Source organism: Thunnus thynnus, chromosome 12 (genome assembly GCF_963924715.1).
Source record: "Thunnus thynnus chromosome 12, fThuThy2.1, whole genome shotgun sequence".
In the NCBI taxonomy this organism is placed as follows: domain Eukaryota; kingdom Metazoa; phylum Chordata; class Actinopteri; order Scombriformes; family Scombridae; genus Thunnus; species Thunnus thynnus.
The window spans coordinates 21,848,613-21,874,027 of record NC_089528.1 but is presented as its reverse complement, the minus strand read 5'-3'; the positions used below and the strand labels follow the sequence as shown (position 1 = coordinate 21,874,027).

At 41.4% G+C, this 25,415-nt stretch overlaps 2 protein-coding genes across 4 annotated transcripts; one reads left to right on the top strand and one right to left on the bottom strand.

The window, feature by feature from the left end:
• Positions 1 to 360: 360 nt before the first annotated feature.
• On the top strand, positions 361 to 5,559 carry loxl5b (lysyl oxidase-like 5b). Of its 2 annotated transcripts, XM_067606326.1 has the most exons (8): positions 363 to 568; positions 686 to 1,522; positions 1,923 to 2,031; positions 2,470 to 2,607; positions 2,808 to 2,964; positions 4,019 to 4,114; positions 4,256 to 4,371; positions 4,551 to 5,559. In XM_067606326.1, the coding sequence occupies exons 2-8, from the start codon at positions 838 to 840 to the stop codon at positions 4,555 to 4,557; spliced, it is 1,308 nt and encodes a 435-aa protein (XP_067462427.1). In that variant the 5' UTR covers positions 363 to 568; positions 686 to 837; the 3' UTR covers positions 4,558 to 5,559. The 2 variants fall into 2 exon arrangements, with proteins under 2 accessions (XP_067462426.1, XP_067462427.1); XM_067606325.1 differs by having other exon boundaries at positions 361 to 1,522.
• Positions 5,560 to 13,970: 8,411 nt separating this feature from the next.
• LOC137194435 (uncharacterized) lies at positions 13,971 to 20,729 on the bottom strand. 2 transcript variants are annotated; one of them, XM_067606323.1, is made up of 3 exons: positions 18,918 to 20,729; positions 17,227 to 17,867; positions 13,971 to 14,416 (listed from the first exon to the last, which is right to left on the bottom strand). In XM_067606323.1, the coding sequence occupies exons 1-2, from the start codon at positions 19,932 to 19,934 to the stop codon at positions 17,328 to 17,330; spliced, it is 1,557 nt and encodes a 518-aa protein (XP_067462424.1). In that variant the 5' UTR covers positions 19,935 to 20,729; the 3' UTR covers positions 13,971 to 14,416; positions 17,227 to 17,327. The 2 variants fall into 2 exon arrangements, with proteins under 2 accessions (XP_067462424.1, XP_067462425.1); XM_067606324.1 differs by having other exon boundaries at positions 13,971 to 14,413.
• Positions 20,730 to 25,415: the final 4,686 nt, after the last annotated feature.

Below are 25,415 nucleotides of genomic sequence, written 5' to 3'. Positions count from 1 at the left end.
TGTATTGAATTTAAACGACGTGGAACTAAACTAAACTAAATATTTATATCATTTTAGGTTTTTATAATGACATTTTAATACGGCAACAGTTCTCGCTGAGGAGTTTACATATTTGTCTTCAGCAGTTTATATATTCAGTATTCAGTGAAAGTCAATGTAAAAGTGGCTTTATCTCACATTTTTATTCAATTGTTCAATTACTCCCCCCACTGGGCGAACTGGTCCCGGGAAAATAACCAGATTGAGAGGTAACATTTAGACTTCAGTTAACACCCGTGCGTAAAGTTTACTCAGCAAACGTCCTTGTGTAAGTCTTGTGTAACAGAACTTCACCACGGAGAGGAATGGGTTAAATTCTCTTGCTAGAAAGTTTGACTTTCTGTGCATGCGTAAGTAACTGGGCTGAATTCGATAAATGACCAGAAAAAAAAGCTCCAGCCCTCCTCTCCTCTCCTCTCCTCTCCTCACCAGTTGTCAGTCCTCCTGAGAACTGATATGCTGTGCTGCTCATGAGCTGGAACCGAGAGCGCGCGCCTGCTTTTCATCCAGTTACCACAAAGCAACATCTGTGCGTGAAATTAATGCCATTAACTAACTTATCATTGATTTACAGGAGGGGTTTCATTTTTTAAAAGTTTTATTGCGATGGCAAAATTGTCTCTTTTATTCTTATACTTTTCCCAAGGACTACTTCCACTCATCACTGGACAGCAGCAGCGCACCGGGCCTTGGCGGCAACGGATTCAGTGGGAGAACAACGGGCAGGTATATAGTTTAGTGAGCACTGGGTCAGAGTATCAGTCTCCGGTTCGGTCCAGAAGCCAGTCGAGGGTTTATATGAGCAGCAGTGATGGCATGAGGAGCCAGGTGTCGGGAGCGCGCAGAGGAGCTACCCGTGTAAGAACCGGACACTCTGAGTCCAGACAGTACAGGTATGACCAGGTGGTAGAACCAGGATCTATTGCACCTGGATACGATAGCAGACAGTATGTGCCCGTTAACGGTCGCGCATCAGGGGCCAGACAGCAGCCACCTGAGCGCCCTCACAGAGCAAGATCTGCAGGTTATCCAGGCGCACGACGATTCAACCATGAAAACAGCATGAACACCTCTTCTGCGGGGAGTTTTACAGATTTCCAGGGCAGAAGAGGAGGTGTTTCCCGCGTGGATGCTACTGCACTGCAACCGGGGCCCGGTGCGCAATACCAGCCGTTACGCACGGTGCCAGAGGCGATGCCTGTCTCCAGGCAACCCGTGCAGACGAACCATCCAATCCCGGGAAATCCCTCAACTTTTGGGAGGGAGTCTGAGGCCCCTGCTCCTTTCCCTGCACTTAGTGAGGATGTTGCAAACCGGGCAACCAGTTATGGAGAGGACATGGTTAACGATGACCCTCGAAACCCGTTAAAAAACCACAGGAATTCAGTTCTCTACAACATGTATCCCACGAGAGGGAGGTCAGCGGCTCGCACACAGCCCCGTCCGCCTGGCACAGGACATGGAACAAGATATTTCCAAAATGGTAAGTTCAGTGTCTCGATCATATGTAATTAGCTCAGGCTGCTTAATTGAACTGGATTTAAATGATTTTAGACAACATGATGGTCCAGTGGATGCCTTAATTAGGATAAAACCTACTCAGATTAATAACCATCCATAAAAAGTACACTTTAATTAAATCAGTTGTTTTTTGCAAGAAAACTCTGCATGACAAGAGAGGAAAATAACTTATTCTGGCTTTGGATCCTAGACTGACAGCGCAGGAATGTAAAACATTTAAAATTATGCCAACAAACACAAACAGCTGCTCTGATTTTCAGCCTGGACACCGTTTTTTTTTTTCAGTGGATTATTCTCAGCATACCTAGACTAAGACACTAACTTCTCTCATAAGACATTGTTCTTTTAATCTCCTCTCCCAGGACTGCCAGACCTGGTGCCAGACCCATATGCCATCCAAGCAGGTGCTTATATCCAGCGCATGCAGATGTATGCGCTCCGCTGTGCAGCTGAGGAGAACTGTCTAGCCAGGTAACCTGTGGTGCCAAAAATGATTCACTTCTTCAGTATCCACACAACAGCACGTAGACACACGCACCCCCACACACAGGTATTTCCTGTGTTTTCTTTGCTCATTGTTCATGTTAATTTTACATGTTTGAGCAGAACGTTTGGCTGTTTTAAGATAATTTATAATACACTCATGTCAGTTTAATTTTTCGATGTGTTAGGATAACCTGTCTTTTGATAAAGATACAGTAACTGTTTAATCATAATATGGAGGAATGATTCTCATCAACATCGTGTCCTGCCAAGACATAAATGTTCTGGGTTGGTTTTCCCAAAAGCATTCAGTACAATGGAACAAACCCTCTGCGCTCGGTTACTTTTAAGAAAACTAGCCCTGGGAGCTCAGCCAGGATCACTTTCCAACTCAGTTTGTGCCCATTTCTCTGTGATCTATCCAAGGTCAGCTTACGGACCCGCCGTGCGAGACATCGACTTCAGAGTCCTCCTGCGGTTCCCACAGAAAGTGAAGAATCAAGGCACCACTGACTTCCTTCCTGTCAAGCCGAGACATCAGTGGGAGTGGCACAGCTGTCACCAGTGAGTTTACATAAAATGATCTTTCTTCATTTTAAAAATTAGCATGGCTCCATTCAGCTCTGATGTAACCAGAAACACACCACCTCCTTAAAATTCATCTGAAGCTGTGGTCTGAAAGGCATTGCTGAACCCTGTTTGAGCCATTCCACAAGTATAAATTTCCCTGTTCTATTAAATTCTATTGTGCTCTCCACCCTCAGACATTACCACAGCATGGATGCCTTCAGTAACTACGACCTGCTGGACGTCGTCACTGGGCGTAAAGTCGCAGAAGGACACAAGGCCAGTTTCTGTCTGGAGGATACAGGCTGTGACCCGGGTTTCAGGCGGCGTTACGCATGCACGGCTCATACACAGGTAATATATCCTTACACACCATAAAGATTATATAACCTTCCTTTAATCAGATAATCTCACCAAGATCAAGATTTTTTTTTAGCAAGAGAGGCCTGAGGACACGTGCGGAGAGAAGACAACACAGTCATTCACACATAAGCTCAACCACAAACCAAATCAGAAACATCTCTAAATATGTGGAAAGTTCAAAATCACTGAGTGTGACTCAAGTTTTAAATTACTTTGTAATTCATACTGGAAGTCAGTCTTCCCAAGTGCAGTATTACATGTGTAATATCTGGTTCAAATCCAGAACCGGTTCAAACAGCCGTAAACAGCTATCACACGGGAACTGGACTTTTCAGTCATTCAGCAGCTCATAAACGAGGATAAATAATGAAATTACATATTCCCCCAGGTGGTAGGAAATCTTCTTAGTAACTTAAGGTGGGAAAACAACATCAGATGAGTGCAAAGTAGCAAAAAACATATTTGATCCTACATGTTTGTACTGACTTTAATGGAAGAGGCCTGTAAAGAGTAAATCATTGTTTTTTGTTACTCTTTACTCACCTTTTGTTGTTTTTTCCCACCTTTTACTGTAAGTTGTTAGATGGTGATGCAGAATTTAAGTCATACAATGGAATTTAAACAAGAAAAATGTAAAATCTATTAAGACAAGAGATCTTTTTTTAACATGTTATGTACCATAATAGCATCTTCCCCATTTGTTGTGGAGTTCAAAGTTCCTGTAGTTGTTTGTTTTTGTATTTTTTTTGCAAATCCTGCAGATCCTCTTCTGAGAAATGTTTTCATAACTAAAACTCCAGTTTATGCCAGTGAAGGAAAAAAAACATCCTGAGGACATGGGAATATTTATTATATCTGTTGTCTGGACTCTGTGATTCTGGCTTTGTGCTCTTTAGTGCCGGTTTCTTGTAACAGCTTTGCTGCCAAGAACTGTTTGTATAACTAAAACTCAAATCTTTCTCATTTGCAGCACTTGTAGGAAAATAGTAGTCAAAGTCGTCTGAAGAGCCTGAGTCTGACGGGGTGTTTGGGTTTTTATTTTCAGGGTCTGAGTCCAGGATGCCATGACGTCTATGCTGCCAACATCGACTGTCAGTGGATTGACATCACTGATGTACCTCCAGGAAACTATATCTTAAAGGTAAAATGTCTTAAGTTTAGATCAGCTGTTCGCCTGCATTACATCCGCTATATATGGATTTTAATTCACAGCGTGGTCGTTGCGTTTTTAGTAACCTGCCTGCAGAGCTGCTCAAACTGTTTTATTTACAATTTTTTTCAGGTTATGGTCAATCCCAATTTCCACGTCATGGAGTCAGACTTCAACAACAACGTAGTGAGATGTGATATCACATACACAGGAACTTATGTCCAGACACGCAACTGTCGAATAACAAGGTACTGAAAGAGTGTTTCTGTTTTACACCTTTTATCCAAATAAACCTAAAATTCATATATTTAGATTATTAATATGTTTCTTAAAAAGTGCTAAACAGTCAAGTGACATTGAGTCAATCCTTTTTGTTATGTTCATGTTGGATATTTGTATCTTAATATCTTTCTCTTCCTATTTTCAGGGGTTGAATTCTTCGTTTCCTGTACTGTTAAGGGGAATTTCCCAGCAAACATCTCTGCATGTACTGTACAGCAACATCAACACTCTGACTAACAAATGGTGCAATTGGTAACAGTTTTTTTTTTTACTTCATGTGTATTTTTGTGCTACATTCCTGCTATAGAGTCTTGAAGTGCATTTATTTGTAATAAATGCAAAACCAGTTTACACCCATTCTGTGTATGAAACCAGTGATATCATCAGATTTACTTGAGTATTTCTACAAATGTGCCACAATTCATTACGAAAAGGATTATCTCGCCGCATATTGTCTTGATTTTTCTGCCTTGTGTTGTTATGTTGCACATCATTACTTGTTACAGTTTTATTGAAAGGATACAATGTTCTATATTTTTGTTATTATCAACAAATCTCATTAAAAAACAAAACCAACAATGTGTTCATTTCCTAAAACAGCAGGGAGCTGCAGGTTTTAGCAAACATTACTCAAAAAGAGTAAATAGTGCATCATTTAAGGACTATTTCAGCTGCAGATTTGGATACACAAGTGGGTATTTATGGAAGCACCTAGAGTAACCTAGAGTAAAGGTGTTCATGATGATGATGGAAGAGGTCATCCGGTGCAATAGTATGACTCATAATCATTTTTGGACATCAGTGAAGGTCTACGGCACAGAGGAATAAGCCGTATCAGGCTTTGGATACACACACAGAACTTACTAAGATCAGTTGATTGCTGCTTTTGGGATTTGTTGACAATTAAAAAAATACAGAATATCAGCAGACTTACCTTTAATCGCTTGGTGGTCACATTAGCAAAAACTGCAATTATCTCTTTTTATGTTAAAGGTTAGTATGTTGGAGTATGTTTACGTGAATATGTGCTTGTGTGTAACTGAGTGAATGTAAAATGTGGAAACTGTTAATATTGCTCAAACATGTTTGTTGAAAACTTTATTATATTCTGTTATTACTGTATGTTGGATTTAATGCAATAAAGATTGAGATGTGAGGAGTTTATCATTATAACAATTCCTTACTTTCCTTTTAAAATAATAGTCAACCACAACCATCAGTTTAATCTTGTAAAATACCAGGCTATGAAAATTATTCCACTTTATCCATTGATTTCTTAAGATTTCCCCTGGATTGTAGCTGCATGTCGATATTAAGGACAATTATAAAATAGATTCCTTCAATAGTTCCAAACCCAGTGTCCCAGGAGGACAAAAGCGGCTTGTTCATACCTAAGTAGTTCAGCACTCTGCAGGACTGAATCAGTATTTCATCCTCGTACTGCTGAATGGAGGAGTTTTACTTTGAGTGATGCGTGCAGATCGTGGCCTCAGAGACAAACAGGCCTGCAGGCAGACGCTGGCGGCATGTTTGCTGACAGGCCTCTGTGAAGTCAGGATCTTATACAGCTGTGCAATACCTACTAAAACACAGCCAGAGCAGGATGAATGGAGGCCTTTTCTCGCTCTCTGTCCCTCCTCGGTGCATGTAAAAAGGAGTGTCTCTCAGCTGCTGTAAAAGACTGCTTCCTGGCCCAGAATTCATTGCATCATGGCTTCATTCACCTCCTTAGGGGAGTGTTTGGGACAACAAGCGTTTTAATAGCACTGGCATATTTTGTCTGAGTGGGAGGACTGACACAAACCGCCAGAGAGTATCTCCAGCGAATCACTCAAAGTTTTTACCAAAGACAAATGTGTTTTTGCAGCAAGCGCTAGACTGTTTCAAACAGCAAAAGAACAACAGAAAAAAACCCAGTGAACCTGCTTAGAGACTACTGAGAGCACTCTAGAGTCGGTAGTGCTTCACCTGATTCAAAGATGTTTTAGCAATCACTCTCTCAAACAGGCATTACATATCATGAAGCAGATTTGAAAGATGTACTGGAAAACATGCAGGTTACAGACAATGTATGCACTGTTAAATGCACAGATGTTGAGTATTTACAATAAATCAGAGTTCTGCAGCTCAAAAAAAGCTGCAAACTGGGGAGATTAAGCGCAATTGAAATGGTTTACGTTGGAAGTTGCCAAGGTGCTTCCCTGCCAGAATAGATTGTCTGTGTTATTGAAAGTGTCTGGAAAATCCCTCCGACTCCTATTTAGTCGACTCCATTCCTGTCTGTCTAGGAGTTTTCAGGAGAATAATTACAGACAGGGACTATTTCAGCAAAGGATCTTGGTACTGTAAGGTTCAAGTCTAAATCTGGTCCTCAACAGACATAAAACAAGACTAAGAGTTTACAGCCATGCTAGTTTTCAACATAAATCTGTTTCTCTGATCCTGTGTTATGGAAAATTCTAACTTTAGGGGTTACAAATTGGGTTACACTGGGTCCTCATGGACCTTGAGGTCACAGAGTAATCAATACCAGTTTTTACAGAGAGAGACACTGTTTCTCTCCTTGGGTGTACAGCTGTCCAGATGTTTGGGGAAAGCAGGAGCCACTCTGATAAAGACTGAACAGCGTTGTCCTAGTAACCAAGGTCAGGAGATGGCCCCAGACCCCCAGACACCAGAGATAGATGATTGCGCAGATTTTCATTGGCATAACCAGACTGTGCTGACAGTGACCTGAAGCTCCATGCAACGTGACCTGAACTAACATGGGTAAAGCACAGTTCCTTGTTTAGAAACTGATGAACCAATAAACTAATTTTTCATATTGTGGGGTGATCTGTTGGGGTTAAAGACCAAAAGTCAGACATTCATCTGCAGAACGGGAAGAGACGACATCGAAGTGCAGAACACCTTGATGTTTATTGTTTCTGTTCAATAAATATTCTCAGCATAAGACATCAAGGCTTCTGGACACTTTCCTCTACCTGATGAGTCGACCACTGATCAGCGTTCCTCCACAACAGGCTGTACTACGGCACAGCGGTCCTTTGAGCTAAAAGCTAACATCAGAATACCAACATGTTCACAATGACAATGCTAATATGCTAATTATTAGTGGGTATACCATGTTTGCTGATTAGCGCAAAGCACAAAGTATCTGAGTATTTTGCCATAAACCAAAGTATTAGACAAATTTTGCACCATTTTGACCTGATGGCACTAGATGAAAAGTAAAAGGGTCACTAAGTTAATAATTCATCCTGAGGGGGGAATGATTGTGCCATATTTATAGCAATCCATCCAATAGTTGTCGAGACTTTACTCACCTCACTCAAAAACACAAATGTAAAACTCATTGTGGCGTCAGAGAAAAAGTCAGGGGATCGCTAAAGTCCATAGGATACATCGTCTGGGAACGATGAACATCGTTACAAAATTTTGTGTCAATCCAACAAGTAGATGTTGAGATATTTCACCTGAAAAGTGGAAAATTAGACCTTCTGGTGCTGCTAAAGGAAAAGTGAAAGGATCATGGAAGTCAGTATGATTCATCTTCTGGGAAACATGAATATCTGTACAAAGTTTCATAGTAATTCCTCTGAAAGCATTGGACGGATCCAACTGGCAAACAGATGATTCCCATGCCTAAAGACACTCTGCTAGTGTACTACATTATACATTCCTCAAAGAATTTCAGCCTACGTAAGTCAAGAGGTTGTGATATAGAGCATGCACAGTGGTGTCGGCCGTACAAGGAACCTCACTACGGAGAGTTACAATCTTATCTCTGTTTTTACTTTTGGAGCTGTTTCTAAACAAGCCATAGTAACCGCACTTTCCAGGGACGAAGGAACGTGTCAACCAGTGCAGCGGAGTGACTCATTGACATGTTTTTTATAGTTTTTGGACAGCAACAGAGGTCCAGAGCAACAGAGGGATATCATACTTTGGATACACATAATACTTGTAAGTGGGATGACTTCATTGTTGCTTTGGCTCTGCACAAGAGATTTATTGAGAAGAAAAATATTAAAAAAAACACTAGCCATATCCTTTAATCTTTTGTTTTTCACAATTGTTTCTAAAAATTCAACCCACAAGAGATGCTGAAGTTTAACCTGTTGCAACCAGGCAATCAGATGTGCTCCTCACATCTCAGCTGGTCTCAGCTCCTTTTTGGACCGGCATGTCATTTTAAACATGTCATGCTGTAGAGAAAGACAGTGGCTGTTTGCTCAGCTGTGGAACTTCACACCAACATCTGGACAGAGACTCTCGTTAGCCTTACACAAGCACAGAGCAAGGAAGGAAAAGGCAGGTTGGCACCTTTCATTTGGCCTCAGAAGACACGATCCAACGTACAGGTAGGTAAGGTGAGGAGGGACGGGTTAGTGTTTTGCCGTCTGCCTGCGGCCGACACTGAAAATACTGTGGCAAAGAGAGACATTTTCCGGATGCATCTGCACGTAGGTGGGCAGTGTTTGGAGGGGTTACTAAGGCCAGGGTTTGGTATTTGCAGGTCATATTTCAACAAAGCGGGGCCACGTGAGAGCCGACGGGGACGCAACAGTGGAACGTGCTCAGCCTAAAGAGAGCGTCTTGACAGGTTGGTTTAGGCACAGAGCAGAGAAATTCCTCAGCAGTTCTGTCATCCCGTTGAGATTAAGAACAGCGCTGAGGTCAGCCGAAGACCAGCGAGGGCGTGTAGGGCAGACACACTGGGCAACTTCCTCACCCGGGGTCACTTACACACAGCACACAGCGTAAAGTGTAAATCTGGAGCGAAAAACTACATCGTCCGCTGAAACAAAACAGTCGTCTTTGAGTGGGATTGATGATGAATTTTCTTTCAAGCTGGGTGGTATTGAGACTTGGGTGGTATTCGGAGGGATGGCTCAAAGGATTTGCTGTTCTTTGATTGTTGATCCACTGTACTGTCTGTCTGTAAGCTTTTCATCTCCTACTTCAAACACTTGTATTAATTTTTCTAAAAACCAATCTGTTTTGTTCATTTTGATTTGCCCAAAGGAAGAACCCAGCCATGATGGAAATGACAAAACTTTGTTTTGACAGTGAGTTTCTCATTTTGTGGCATCAAAAACTGCGAGACACAAGGATTTCTATAAAATGAATTTTTTTGTTTTAATGCCTTTGAAAAATTGGTGTTTTGTTGACTTAAGAAAGGAAACTGAAAATCCCTAATTGATCATAAACTGTGAAGTGCACTTGAATTACTTTGATTCAGACTTCTTCTCAGTTCCTCTACAGATTCTTTTACAATTAAAAAAATAATGTATGAAGTTAGAAAACTTTTTGAAGTTTGTAGACAATAATATATATAAAATCATTGTCATCATAGACAGCAGTGACTTTTCGATTTTCTTTGCATTTTACTGTTATCTTATCTTGATACATAATTGTCAGTCTTATATGTATTTATTTTGTTACTGTCTTATTTAATTTCAAATATACTTATTATACTATTATATTCATTATACTTATATCCTTTCTGTTGTGAAGTACATCATCCATAAGGTAATGTATTACTAAATTAACATTAGACTACACTACACTAATGCTATTATAGGAGTTTTAAAGCTGTTGCAGTAAATCAGCCAATTTTGTTTCTTAAATAATTTTACAGTTGTTCTCTTGTGGGCAAATGTAATAAATAAAAATAAATATAAAATTATTTATTGCTATAACCTATTTTTGTGATTTCTGGTTACTTATCGGCCCACATACATGCCTGGCTGTTTTATCAGTGGGGCTCTAATTAACATCATTCAAAAATCCATTCAAAAAATCATAATACAGCATAATATTAATAGAGATGCACCTAATTAACTTTATTTGTAAGCAAAATCAGATTTTTCCAGCCTCAAGATAGACTACAGTAGTCATTTTTTATGTAATCAGTTAGAATCACGTTATTATCCGAAAGCTGCTGCTGTCTCTCTCTGCCTCACTCTGTGTTTCAGGAGGCTGTTTTGGATCAATTAGCACCTAGCTGTTGTTCAGGATCAGGCCACAGCCTCTAAAACAAAGACTGTGGTTGTTCAGTGTACTGTACCCCGTCTGTTCAGACCAGGAAACAATTGCACACCTGCAGTATTAACAGCATCCTTCTTGTGTATTATTTTTGGGCGGATGAGACTAACGAGGGGTGGCAGCACTAAGTGTTGTTCTTGGTTTGAATCTCTGTCTGAAATTCCGGAGTCACTCCAGTATTTACAAAGGCGGCACGGCCAACGGTTCAGTCGGTGTGCCTTCTGTCTGACAAGATTCATAGACAGAGTATGCGGAAAGGCGTAGACTTGGACAGAAAGCCAAGACACGGCCTTTCACAAAGCTCATCAAGCTTTATGCCGCAGACATGATCCGATCCAGGCCTGCAGACTCTAAAGTGAATGAGGATGGATGTTAATTTGCAGTTTCTTGGTATTCATCCAGCCTTCTGGCATATCTTATCATGAGATATTTGTTTAAAGAGGTAGATTTTAGTCATAGAATAGTTGAAAGAAAGGTCTTTTTTTTAAAAACATTTTTATCTCTCTGCCAAAACAGGCCTCTCTTATGAATAGCAGGCAGAGTGATGTTGAGTCTGGAATAAGTAAAATATTCTGACATAGTTCATTACTGAGCTACACAAATATTTTTGCCTTTGTTCCTGCAAGAAAACACTGAATTCAGGAGATCCATTATAATTCATTAGTCTGTGGCGCTAAAACGATCAGTTGGGTATTCGATTCGTCAATCAACAGAAAATCAAATGAATCCTTTGAGTCATTTATCAAACAGCGCTGCTTAACATTCTCTGATTACAGCTTTTCAAATGTTAATTGGTTGCTTTTCTCTATTTTATAAAAAGTAAATAGTTTTGAGCCGCAGCAGAAGAGAAGAAATACTGAGGTCAAGAGTCCAAAGTACCCCAATGACCCAGCCACTTATAATGTTTGACTGTTCCGCATTTTCATATTACTTTTGTTGTATTCTTTAAATTTAATCTCTTTAACGTTCGTCTAGATGCTATTCAAAGCCGTCCCCACGATACCGGAGCATCATCCTGGTGGAAAAATACGACATCTCTTTAATTTATGTTTCTGACCAAAAGTAAAACAGCCGAATTTAAAAGTTGTCCAATCAACTTAGCAACCGTTACCGAGCACAGTCTCAAGCTTTGGATTTCCCAACATGCTGAAGCGGCATTTGTGAGACTGTAGTACAGTAAAAGTGAAACTTGATATAAATATAGTTCAGAAGATTTAAAAACTTTTCAAGACCAAAAACAACAGAGGACAAATATAAGGAATGGATTAAACCATGTGTTTATCTGCTCTATTGTAAACTGCAAATGTTAGCATATCTGTCTAACAAGCTTAATACCTTGCCTGGGTCCAGACTTTTGAATCCGCCTGCTCCACCGATTCGAGTTGACTGATTCTGAACCGAGGAGAAGTAAAACTAAGCAGTGCTGATCAAATATGAATCAAGATTCTGTTACTGTATTGCCTATTTCTCACCTCAAATGTTTTCATAAACATACTTCAGATGTAGTTTAGCTGTAAAATGAGATTGTTTGTAATGTGGCCACAATGTTGAAAATGGCAGAGCAAAAACCAAGTACCACCCAACTCGCAGTATGTCACCCACCACATCACCACCAGCATTTAGTGGTCATTGAATCGAATCCCCCTCCCCTACGGAAACTGGTTAGAGTGGAGGCCATGTCAGAATGAAGATGGAAACGGAGTGTAACGAGTTGACAGTTCTGTCTGATATCATGCAACCTTATTACCTTTACAGTAGTAGTAACCTAACGCAGCATTACATCCAAAGCCAAGCTGGAGCGTTTTATTAGCAAACTACATTATTTTTGAAAAATCCCTGTTGAAGAATGATGAATCCACTGTTTGAGAGCTGGAGCCGGTCCTGGAAGCCGAAATTTCCCAGTTCACCCCGTGAAGTTGGATTTCTGATTTGGAAAGTCGGAAGAACCTCACCGACCCCGACCTCAAAATCCAAGATGGCTGCTCCACGTATCAACAGTGTGACAGCTATAGTAACATACTATTTATTAGCACATCTGTCTTATTTGTGTCTCATTAAATCAGTCGTACACACAGTACTGTCCAACTTCTATCTGTGGACATGTTGCTATGGTGTTTGTATGCGCAAAACACCGCGTAATGCGTTACTATCAACTGATATTGCTAACAATGGCTAGACAATGGCTTAAACAATGGCTTAAACAATGGCTAGAGCTGGTTGTCTGACTTCTTGTACTGGAACGCATCAACTCGGGTGTGACATCATTCCCAGCTCCGACTTCCGAGGTAAATTGAGTGCAGCATTAGCCTCATCTTCAAATCATTTCCTCATGTAGTGGAAAAATAAAGCATAATAATCTCTGCGTTGCTAGTCTGGGTATGTTTTTCTCCCAGAATGACTAAAGCACCTTCTTCACTGCAACATAAGATCAATGTCTTTATTTACATGTCTTCTACAACTATGTGAGTGTCACATTTACTGGAACATGTAGTTTTAGCCCCAGAGATTTTATCTTAAAAAGTCAGCTGGACACGTTTTCAGACAACCCAGGTTTTTAGCGTTAATGAGCGATCTGTCAGCAACGGTTGTTATTTCCAACGAATTCAACAGTGGTTGGCCAGAAATGAGAAGCCAGTTTTGTTCACCACTGTGTGAACTCAATCCCCAGGATGCTTGAGGAGCCAATTTTTTTTTTTTTTCATTTTCATTTTTCATTTTGATTGGTGATCTCGACAAGTAATAATAGCCTCTGGCACATGACCTCACCCATCACTCTAACCTTCAATGGCTTATCGACTGTTTATAGCCTCACCTCTCACTTGCCATTATAACTCAATTACTCAAACTGCTGTAGGTCCGCAGACACGGACAGGTAGTGACAAAGTGGCCGGGACAGTTGTAAGTTAAAAGTTTGCATGTGTCATCCTTCCTCCATCTGTCACCATAGCTTTCCATCAGTGACACAGACAGAAAGAGAGACAGATGGAGGGATGTGTTGTGAGGTGGATGGATTATACTAGCTCTCAGAGGGAGGCGGCGGTGTGCTCTGATAGCAGCAGGAGCTTGTGGGAGCGGCGTGGTGAAAGTCTCAGACAAGAGTTAAACAAACAGAGACACAGACGCTGGCCTGGCTGGCCCAGAAGCCAGCGCACTGACAGAATAAGGCCATGAGAGATCACACACTGCCATCTCCAGATCAGCTCGAGAAGTATCCTTACAACTTCAACAACCATCTGGAATACCTCTATTAGGCTCGCTGAATGCATAAATCATTTCTCAGAGTCAAGGGCAATGAAATGCTGGCGTCATTTCTTTTATTTCATGTTCAAATGCGGGACATTCAGCTCTCAGTGGATCATCGCTTGAGCTAGATAATTGAGATGTCAGACTGATTTGTGTGAGAAATTGCATAAGAATCCATTGTATTGCAATTTAATCTTCACCCCGCTTTTCCAACTTTCCTACCTCCCTGCTGGCTTTTCTTCTTACATACTAGAACAACCATGTAACAGAGGAAAAGACAGACTAAACTCTTTATTTGTAAAATGTCTGTACAATGGTTTAAGTGTTGTAAATCTCAATATAACATACAGTAGGTTAGGTAGTATCCAGACTGGTGTAAGCTGCCTGAAAATATATATTTTTGCAATAAAAAACTAAAATAGTAACAATAAATTAAGACTGTCATGGAAAGATACCTTTATGTTTCTATTGGTGGTCGTTCAGTAGCAGTTCACAGTTTATCCTTCTCATTATTTGCCACTGTATCACCAAAAAAGCATAAATTCTCGTCAAGGTTTGACTGCCACTCTTCAGGTCCTCTCTCCACGCTTCTGTGCTTGCTTGACATACAGTTGCCGGTGGACTCTTGGGGGGAGTTTTCCCTTGGAAATATCCCCACCTTCAGGCCGTGCTCTGTTTCCACCGGCTGACAGCTTGTCTAAGTGGCATCAGCTCCTGCTGGAAATATTATAACAAAGAAGGAGGAAAAAAATTATTTAGATTCAGACCTCAGCACCTCAGTGAGCTCAGACTCAATTCTGTCCCCCAATCAAATACTGCTATTCTCAGGGATTTTTCTTGTAAAATCATTCATTGGCAGAGCCCCAGAAACAGAGTGCTAATCTCTACTGTACTGAAAGTGAGGCAGTGCGTGTGTGTGTGTGTGTGTGTGTGTGTGTAGGGGTGTCCTTGTGAGTCATGTGTCCTCTCTTGCGGAGGAGCACAGTAAACCAAGTTTTCATGTCTCAAGAGGTGTTTACTCAAGAAATTTTAGACCTTGAGAGTAAGGACATTTTTACATCTCTTCACTTTATGCAAGTTAAATATACTACAGGAAATGTGGTCTGACCTGGTAGGGGACCCTTATGGACTCCCCTGTTCTTCCCACTGCATTGTGTATCAAATATATTTCCTTTACGTACCCATCAACTAGTTATCAACAGTTAAATTATGTCCAGAGCCTCATTTTGTCGCGTATTTGTGATATTTTTGTCTCAGTATCTTTTTAGGTCAAATATTTGTGTATATGGCATTTAGTAAATTTTATTTTTGTCGTCCATGCTTCATATTGTGTGTAATAGATCTTCATAAAGTATATAGTAGTAGAATAGTTCTAGTTTTTTTAATGTTACATATCTATACAGTACTATAGATATGTTCTTGTTCTTTGCTTCAGTTTCAATATAGTTTGTGGTACTTTGATTAACACAAATTTATTTAGGCATATGCATCATGAAAAGCATCAACTGAAATTTTTCAAATTTGATTTTGATACAGGACCTCTCAAATGATCAGTTAATTATCAATTCGTCTGCAGATTATTTCCTCCATTAATCAATCAATCATTTTTCCTCAAGTAGTGACACAAACCAACAATTCCAACAGATCAAAACCAAAATATACTCAGTTGGCTTTTTGCCTTAAAAAATGGCTGAAACCATTGATCTATTACCTCAACCATTACACATTAATTGTATTCCAATTCACCAATCAATTAATAGACTAACTTCTTCTAATAAATATTCCACTTTTCATTCCTGTCTTTTGTTTTCTTTTGGATCAAGAAGACCAGAGACCACATTATCAGAAGTTAAAGGTAAAACTATGATCGATAAAGAAAAAGACTGTTGGAGAGAAGATTTTAACTTTTAGAGTTGAGGACAGATTGCAGGGAATGCATCATGTCATTGAGGGTCCTTACAAGTATATAAGTATAAAGATTGTGTGTGTGTGTGTGTGTGTGTGTGTGTGTGTGTGTGTGTGTGTGTGTGCTTGGCTGAGTTGCGCAAGATCTATTGTGCTCGATATTTTAACATTGAACCTGCTCTGGGTGACTAATTCAGATGATTCAGGCCTTTAAAATGGCAACAGCATCATCGCTTTGAAAGACTTTGAAAATGAAAAGAAAGGACAGCATTGAACTGAAAAGCTACATCACATTTATAACGAAATAAACTCTCATCTCACTAAATAAATGAAAGCTCAAGGACGCACAGTTTTGGATCCGTCTCTCTGGCTGACAGCCTCGACCTGAAGCTGCAGCCTTGTGAGTGCGTCTCTCCCTGCAGTATAATGTGAGGAGAGCTGCTTTGCTATGTAGCGGTGCTCGTGTTTATATGGACGTCACAAATATACCAAGAGTTTGCCTCACTCCGTTCTGGCATGTGGCCAGGGGGTTTTATGATTAAAACCAGATTGTGCTTGCCCAACTCGGAGAGGCTAGAAAAATAGATTGCAGTTACACATAGTCTGCACAAGAGGGAAGTACAGAAACATGCATGTCTGCCTCTTCAGCATCTGCAAAGGTGGATTTTTTTTTTTAGGGGAGGGCTGAACTGTGTGTATCTGCTGTTTAATTTTCCTCTTCTGCTCAGGGGGACTTTTTCACACATGTCATCTTAAGTGCACTTCTAGTTCACAGTCAGTAATAATACATCTGACTGTGGCATGAGAAGAAAGGCTTAATTCCTCATCAACCCCTAACAGTAAATTATGCCACTTCTGAGTCAGATCATCCTGTAAATATGATACCTCCTTTGTGTCACATGATTTGAGGCAAGCGGCTGTGGGGTCTTCCTTTGCCAAAAACGACTGAGCTCCTGCCAACTCTCAGTTCCCTCGAAGTTATGACTAAGTACCACTGCAAAAGAAAAGGTCTGTCTTAAGATTTTATCTTCCTTCCTGCCTTCAGATTGTGTTACTGAAGTGAGAAAAATGTATATGAGGATGGTTTATATTTTGCCTCCTGTAATACAACATACCTTGTTTTAAGACCTGAGCTTTTAAAATGTGTATAAATCAGCAGCTGATGGCACCACTTTGTTTGCAAATCAAGTGTTTAAAATCCTCAAATCTCCTCAAAAATGTAGAATTTTACTTCAGGAAGTGAAATAGGCTCACACATCCGACTAATTTTGACTGCTTGTGTAACCAAACTAGAGATTTTAGGGATTTAACAAAACACTGATTTATGTCCGTTGCCGAGGCAGACACATTTTGCAGTGTGGTGAAGACTGGGAAACCATGTGACATCAACAAAAGCAGACACATTACTCCCCCCGCCGCCCACACACAGACACCACACTCACATACATCAAACACACACATAAACCCTTTTTTGTAAGAGGGGAGGAACACTGCAATTCATTTACTGACTTTGAAAACTATGCTGCCAGTAAACACAGCCAACGTCATCAGCTGTGAGTGCTGATGGAAATATCAACACTGTAAAAGAGGAGAAAGAGAAGTCCTCTTGTATCTGAACTTACCATGAGTTGTTCCCCTGCCTGGTCCCACTCTGACCTCCACTCGCTGTAGCAGGGTCTCATGTTTCAGGCCCCCATGGCACTGGGGCAGACCGCCCCCTCCTTCACACCATGCTGGTGCTCTGGCGGCCTCTGCCTGGGTACGCAGGGGTCCTTACAGGCTTGGGAGGCGGGTACGAGCCCTTCCCACACCGCCCGTTTTGGGGGTACGGCGGAGGCTTCTGAGTCCTTGAACTGGAGGTGCTGTTCCCAATGATGACCTTAGGGTCTAAGCTCTGTGGATGAGGCTCTAGATGGCCGATGTGGTTGGAGTCTCTGTGGGGGTACAGGTGAGGCGGGTGTCCGTTTACGCCCGGCCTTTCGTGGTTGATGTCCTTACTGTGGCTGGGTGGGGTGAAGCAGCTAGTTTTGACAACCGACGCCATGTGCACAGGGGACGGAGAGTTAGTTCGTAAGATGATGCGGTCTTCGTCGAAGTGCTGCGACACCTGCGCTGATGCAGGCTTATGATTGGACAGTGGGGCCACCCTGAGGTCACCTGGATGAGCTGAGTTGTGAAAGTTATTGGACGACCCCTGAGTGATGCTGAGCGCCTCCTCACTGAGGTCGATATTGGCTGTGAGACGATCAATCTGGTTGACGACCTGAGGGACAATAAAGAGTCAATACTTGTCCAAACTGCACTGCACAACTGCACATTTACTCAAGTACTGTACACAGGTAAAACATTCGAGGTACTTGTACTTTACTTGAGTATTTCTATTTCATGCTGCTTTATATTCCTAAATATATTATACTTTGTTTACTCCACTACATTTACTGCTGCCATGACTCGTTACTTTTCAGATATAAAGACCCTTCAGGTTGGAATTCACTGGATTAAACTACCTAACATACAGTTAATGAAGTAGTTAATAGCAAAATTAGCTTCTCCTAAACCAATTACAACAATTAACAATCTAATAATGTGATATATATACTTTTCCTTTCTAATTATCTTTTACTTTTTTAGTATTTTTACATTGTGGTGTTGGTAGGATCTTCCATCACTGCTAAACTGTATTTATAATCACTGACTGTGCTAAAACTCTGACACAGTAATCAGTCATTGAACTAATCATTCAAATCAAAGCTGGTGTATCAAGATATATATAGACTCCAACTGTCTCAGTGCACAATCATGTAGATTTTTTTTATTCATAATGTTGCTTCAATACAATGCTGAGCCTTCAAGAGATGCATTCAGCTGTGAATCACTGCTGTTTTACAGCTGCATGCAAAATGGATACAGTAAAAGCAAGGCATAATTTAGTTAGTAACAGTCTCGCGCCAGGCTTTTTAATGTGTTGGCCGGAACACTGCCAATTTCTCCAGCGTTCTGCAAAAGGTCAGTGCAAATTGTTCTCAATCACCGCTTCGGTAAGAGATGATGAGTGAGTCACAAACAATGCAGTCAGCGTGCGCACACACTCATGAACATGCATTGACAGACAGGCAGATAGCGACCTGTGTCAAACTGATCTGCCCTGTGATTCATTTTGTCGGTATCTGAGCCTGCGTTAATAGTTTTAAATGTCACGATATCCAGGGGAGCATCGATGAAAGGCTAGGGCATCCGCACCTGACGCAGACCTTCATGCTAAGATACCTGATGTACACACAGAGTAAACATCTATAATATGAGACTCTCCTACCTCTTTCATCTCCACGTGTACTTGCTTCAAACCCCCCAACACGTCTTCCAGGTCTGTCACCACTTGTCGTATTTGATCCCTCACCAAATCCTGCCTCCTCTTTTGCTTCACCACTTCCGAACACTGGCGCTGGTGGTCGTGGTTGGTTGTTGTGTTGCTCGATTTTGAGGTTTCTGGACTGATGATGCCAGAGGGAGGGACACAGGGCCCCTTCCGTCTGCTTTGGTTCAAGTGTTTTTGTGGGACTTCGGTGGGAAAAAAACCTTTATGAGAGCCACCGCGTCCATTACAGCTCTCCTCTGATCCACCCTTCAGTCTGCTCCGGTCCTGATGGATATCTCTTTCCTCCCCTCCCTCAAAGAACACAGACTTCGGTCCAAAGTGGCCATTTGGCATGTGCAAATGACCAGGCTGGGGGGCGTGCAGCTCCAAATGACAGTTCTCAGAGGCGCATTCGTAGCCTTCCTGTTCCTTGTCCACTGATACGTACCTGACAGACCTCCGGTGCACATACCCTTGACCTTTGACCTGAAGATGAGGGAGTGGATGTGGTATTACAGTGTTAAAGGGGTGTGCCCGGGTGTTGTTGCGCACCACACAGCCACACTGTTCTCTGACAGACGGGTAGTGTCTCACCCCAGACTCCGGCGGGTAGCTCCACTGGGCAGGGTTCAACTCCCAGGGGCAAACTTGGCTCGAGTCATCTGACTGGCTGTAAGGGCCGGGCCCTGCGAACACAGGCCTCCTCTGTGGGCTGCGATGACCGCTTCTCTCAACTCTGTCCACTACGAAAGCTCTCCCTCCTACGTCTTTAACCCGAGGAGCCTGGATGTCTCTCCTGCAGTCCAGCAATGGGTGGTCTGTCTGTCTGGCTGATGCCGGTTGGTATCCCAGCCCACCGTGATGGCCGTACGGTGGCTCATGGTGGACGCAGTGCTGGCAGGGGCAGGGGGTAGGGGTATTGTTGTGCTGAAGGAATCGGTGGTGTCCCGTTGTTTGTGCGCCTTCTGTGTACATGTCCAAAGAAGTCCAGAGGCTTGTGGGGAAAACGCCTTAGAAAACAACTGGTTTCCTCCCCTCCCAGCTCTCTCCAGCCCAGTCATTCACTCGCTCTGTTTTCCTCATCTGCGTCTTCCCACAAGAAAACTTTTCTTCAGCTCTTTTTTTTTTCTCCTCTGCCCAAGACTTCTCCCTCCCCTTCCTTCCTGTCCGTTGTTTCCCTTCTTCTTCTTCTCTCCTGTAGTTGTTAATCTCTGTGCCCGTTCTTTTCTTTCCCAGGACCCCCTTTCTCCAACATGTACTTCTCCTAACTTTTTCTTACTCCTTCTGCTTCCTCACCCTGTAGCCCTCTCTCCTACACGGGGCCCCTCTCCTCCTCCCTCCCTCTCTGTCTCTCTTTCTACCTCTCCCGCCTCGTTGTTCTGTCTCATTTGCTGCTGCAGGCTTCCAGTCTCTCTCTCTCTCTCTCTCTCTCTCTTTCTCTCTCTCTGGCTGTGTATTTCCCGTTTCCTCCCCTCCCCTCTCCCGCTCTCCTCTCTCTCTCTCTCTCTCCACCTCTTACTCCGTCTCTCGCCTCTGGTATATTCTCTCACATAGTCGACTGTACCTGAATTTGTGAAATCCTTCTTTCCTCTCCACCTGAAATCCAGCCGCCCCGTGAGGCTCCTCCGGTAAAGGACTCCATATGGGTTTCTGTCTCTCAGAGAGTGCGTGAAAGAGTCCCAGCTCCGGTGCTGAGCTCATTAGCCCAACTAAAGCCTTTGCACTCTGCAATTAAATGCTGCCTGGGATTCCTCGGCCAGAGACTGAGAGAAGAGGGGAGGGGAGGGGAGGAGAGAAGCTCTGGGGGAGGTGGGGTTTCTAACATACACAGACGAAGGAGTAGACAGCACTCTGACTCAAGGAGAGACAGCCACTGCCTTTTCACCATAGATTCTTTCTGTATCTTCTTTTTTCCTACCTCCTTTCCCTTCCAGTTCCTTTCCCTTTTGGTCCTTTGCCACAACTGTCATTCCCACTCTGTGATTGTCTCAGTTAAAGTGATTTCACCTCAACAGTTGAACAAAACTTCACTCTGCACTGTAGTGGCTCTGCATAGGAATGTATGCACCCTTCTTCCACTCAAATCCATACAATAGCTTTAAAATGCCACATCCCTGTCAGAAGAGTCTCATCATGTGCTCAACCCAAGTTAAATTTATCGTCGTATTCATTATAAATCAAACTCTCTTCCGTAATCTCCACAACACACATAAAAAAAAGTCCTTCATATAAAAATAGAAAAGCGGGATGAGCAATCACGATCTCTCTCTCCAAAATAGCACAACATGCCTGTGTTGTGGCTCTTTGTCCACAGCGACGGAGGACAGCTAGGCGTTTATTTTCAAAGAAAATAACTGGAGCTTTGAAAACAATGGGTTGTAAAAAAGAACTACTGGGAACAACAGCAGAGGAGGATGAAGGGGTTTCATTCGTCCCAGCAGGAGGATGAGCAGTCCGGTCCCAGCTGCTGAGAAACGTCGTTGTAGATGAAACACAACTGGAGTGACTTTACCTTATATATAGATTCACAGGAAGGAAGCGATAACCACATCTGTATGCACACTCACATTCAAAGGGTTGCACCTACTGTATAATTGAGTAGCTACTTTGATGTACTAGGAGTGGACGTATGGATAACACCCTATACTGCATAGATAATTTTATATAACTTTATATAGTACATTTTTGTGAAAATTGATTGAAACAAAAGAATTGGGCAATTTTAAATTTTGACCCAACAATGATGCTAAATGGACATTTAAAGGATCACCAAATCTACAATCACAATTGATCTTGACGGGATCATGAATGTCAAATTTCATGGTAATTCATTCAGTTGTTGTTGAGACATTTCACTCCAAACCACAAATGTCAACCTGCCGGTGGTGCTAGAAGGAAAAATCAGGAGATCAACCAATCAGTCAAGTCATAAGGATTCATCATCTGTGGACCATGAAAGTCTGAATCCATCTGATAGTTGTTGAGACCTCTCAGTCAAATTGGTAGATAGACCTAACATTGCCATCCATGGAGTAATAGCTAAATAAATCCAATATCTTCATAAATCAGTTGTTGTACTAAAGTTCTTTGAGAAATGTATAATGTAGAAGCAGGGTAGTGGCTTCAGGAACAATTTCAACTACTACAATGTACAATGTTGAACAAAGTCAAGAGGTTATTAGTCTTTGGAGCTGTTTCTAAACAGACTAACTTGCCCATACTCTTCAGGGCCAACCTACATCCAACGGTGTGACTCATTGATGTGTTTTTAATAGTTCTTGGACAATAATCTACGGCACAGAGGGATAAGATATATCAGGCTTTGGATACACGCACAATAGTAGGAACAATTCATTGTTGGTTTTGGCTCTGCACATGAGATTTGTTAACAATGTACAATGTATAATGTAAAATTGTGATTTTTGAATACCATCTCAGTGCATTTTGACTCCTATTACACAACTCTGTAGTCGCTCAATAAGCACAGAATCAGAAACTGGCCCTTTGTAAAATTGCCAAAGGTGGAGCCACCCACAGCGAAGAGTTAGTCGACCGAGAGAGAGGAGCAATCTGGCTTTACTTTTTCTTTTAACTCAACTGTGTCCTTTCAGCCACTCTAATTGCATCATTGTTCACTTTTGAAAACCAACTCTGTGAATTTTTCTCTCAGACCTTTTTTACATACCTTGACTTGAGACCTGAATGTTAGCAAAGTAGCGATATTTCCACCTGAGTGGGGGGTTTTGGTACATTTCCCATCCTAAATACAAGCACTGCATTCCAACTTTATCTGTCTCATACATATGCATACACACAATCCAGACAGAAAGACTAGAAAGTCGATAAGACCAGACACAGCAACACCTCAACCTGTCAACTTAATCTCACTGTTTCTCGGTAGGGGTCCCTCGGTCAGATCCTTGTCTACGAGCTACAAAAGGAATATCAAAGGTTGCAGTTGTCATACTGTCTGCACCCATACATATATATGGGTGAAGTATGTGCGTGTGTTGCCTCAGAAAGTTCCCTGCTTGTGCAGCTCTTACATCACACTGTTTTGTGTTGGTCTGCCCACCTCCTGCTTGGCTGCACGACTGCAGGGCAACAGTGAAGTAGAGAACTGGAGCCACACTTCACCATTCTGCCACTCTGTTCGCACTTATGTCCTTACTGGCGTCAAAACGACCTAATTAGCACATATGGATATTTCTAAATTAGTCTATAGCAAGAACACAATATGGTGTCGGGGATGTGTCAGATGGCCTATTTACCCTCCTGCAGATGCACAGGCCCAGATACCTACTGATGCAGACTCAACTGTCCCATATCACACAATATGCAGATTATTTGTGATGCACTAGTGTGGAAGAGACACTATATATGATATGATTAATGTTATCTCGGTGATATCACCGTATAGGCCAGGTTCTGCCTCATTAAACAGAGTCCCAGTTCATTATATTGATTTAAAATAATTTTAATCACCTAAAAGGCACTTTGTGGAAAAGCCCCAGAGTGCATTACTGAACTTTTATAGACATACTGACTCTCTCAACGTCTGCAGTCATTTGGTCATTAAAGTCCATTAAGGTCTAAGCACGTGAAGACAAAGCTTTTGCAATTTTGGCACCTAATCTCTGGACTAGCTTACCATATTATAATTTCATGGCTGAGCATTTAGTCTTGATCTGTAGTTATTGCCTCTTCGATCTTATTTTATTATGTATACTAAACTTAAAGAGTTAAAATAAATAATTCTGTCTAATATTTCTATATGTGCACCTTTGTTTTGACTTCTTTTTTTAAACTTTCTGCATACCTTTATAGCACTGGTTTCCAACCTGGGGATCAGGATCTCCCAGGGGGTCACAAGATGGATTAGAAAGCAGAAAATAAAATGGCTTTTTTTTAAAGTCTTTTTTTTGGTGGTGAATTAATGGATTCATGCAAAAGTATTAAAATTACACATATATTACATGCATTTACATAGATAAAGCTTTATGGTCATACGCCTTGCAAAGGTTGGTTGGGAATTACTGCTCTGTAGTATTTTTACCTTCTAGGGTATTGGCATCCTAAAAATGTACACATATTACATATGATTACTAGGCCTGGGTATGATGTTGATGTTGGCTTATACTTGGTGCAACATTTTGGTCAAAAAATGTTCAAACTAAGCCCTGATTGTCATTTAATGAAAACCTGGTACAGTATCTCCAAAAATACATTTCTCAGGGAGTATGAGGGACAGTTTTTAGATTTAACACTGTCAACTTTGCTCAGTCATAAACAGGAGTTGTGACGTGTTGATAGTGATGTTTGTGCCATTATCTGATATGAAAATGTGAGCCCCGTATCAGACTGGTGTAACTGAACCAGCACACTGATACTGTATATTAAATTCTGTACAATACAGATAACAGGGTGTATTTCTGTGACCATTGTGTTTAACTAACTTCAGAGCCAAAAATGCGGTGATCATATATGAATATTCTTTGTTATTTGCAGGGGTGTGCAACATGGTGTTCTCATGAGTATTTTAAAATCACCATCACGTACATTATAATTATAACTGTGCATGATTAAGCTAAAAAGAGCAGCAGAGAACAGTGACTCCCACCTCCAAAAACAGACTCAGCACTGTGCTCTATTTGACTGTTTCAGAGTCTTGAGAAAATCACATACTTGAATCATTCATGCAGCTGCTCACATCAATGCTTTAATGTACACTGAATGTATTAAATATTAAGGGCATCTTCGTTACACTCATCTTCTCCTCTTTATCTACACCCTCTCCTTAGGACCTGCTATAAATTTAATGAAAGAAATCAATGACAGATGATGGCTTTTACCTGTCTTCATGTTATTTGTCAAATATGTGAAAAGAATAAGAAGCCCAGGGTGCTATTTTGTGCATTCAGTGCTGACTGAGTGCTTTTAATGAGGATGAATCGTTCCTGCATCTCTAGATGAGGTCAATCTAATTTCACTCCCAAATGATCTCCTATTGTGAGTAGATTATTACAGTTCCCGAGGAGCTATCATCATAAAATAGCAGGGAAAATTTCCCTCTTACCTAGAAATGAGATGATATTTTGTTTATGGCCAGAAATAAAGTAATATCTGACCAGTGGTGTATTTAAAATATCAAAAATGGGGAAAAATCACAGAAACCCCCCTCATATTGCTTCTTTGAGGTGTTTAAATGTCCAAAAACCTTTGAAGCAAGACTTGGCTCCCTGAGAAAAGAAAAAGTGCTCACAAAAACTGCAGTCAGAAGTGATTTCTCCACTGCGGGATAGTAACTAGTGACAGTGTCGAACCTATTTTGCAGAAGTCTTCGTTGGATCTAACACACAGTGAGGTCATATCTTATATCAGTGTTCGGTGTGTCGGTGCACGTCCTGCTCTTAGGAACACAATGGTTACGTTGTTCCAAAGAGGATTATAAAAGAA

Excerpts from the sequence above, each read along its gene's own strand:
- loxl5b (XM_067606325.1), top strand. The coding sequence starts at position 646 with ATGGCAAAATTGTCTCTTTTATTCTTATACTTTTCCCAAGGACTACTT. Across the intron at positions 2,965-4,018 it reads CATGCACGGCTCATACACAG|GGTCTGAGTCCAGGATGCCA; the intron begins GTAATATATCCT and ends TTTTATTTTCAG. Across the intron at positions 4,115-4,255 it reads CAGGAAACTATATCTTAAAG|GTTATGGTCAATCCCAATTT; the intron begins GTAAAATGTCTT and ends AATTTTTTTCAG.
- LOC137194435 (XM_067606323.1), bottom strand. The coding sequence starts at position 19,934 with ATGTACACAGAAGGCGCACAAACAACGGGACACCACCGATTCCTTCAG. Across the intron at positions 17,868-18,917 it reads TACACGTGGAGATGAAAGAG|GTCGTCAACCAGATTGATCG; the intron begins GTAGGAGAGTCT and ends ATTGTCCCTCAG.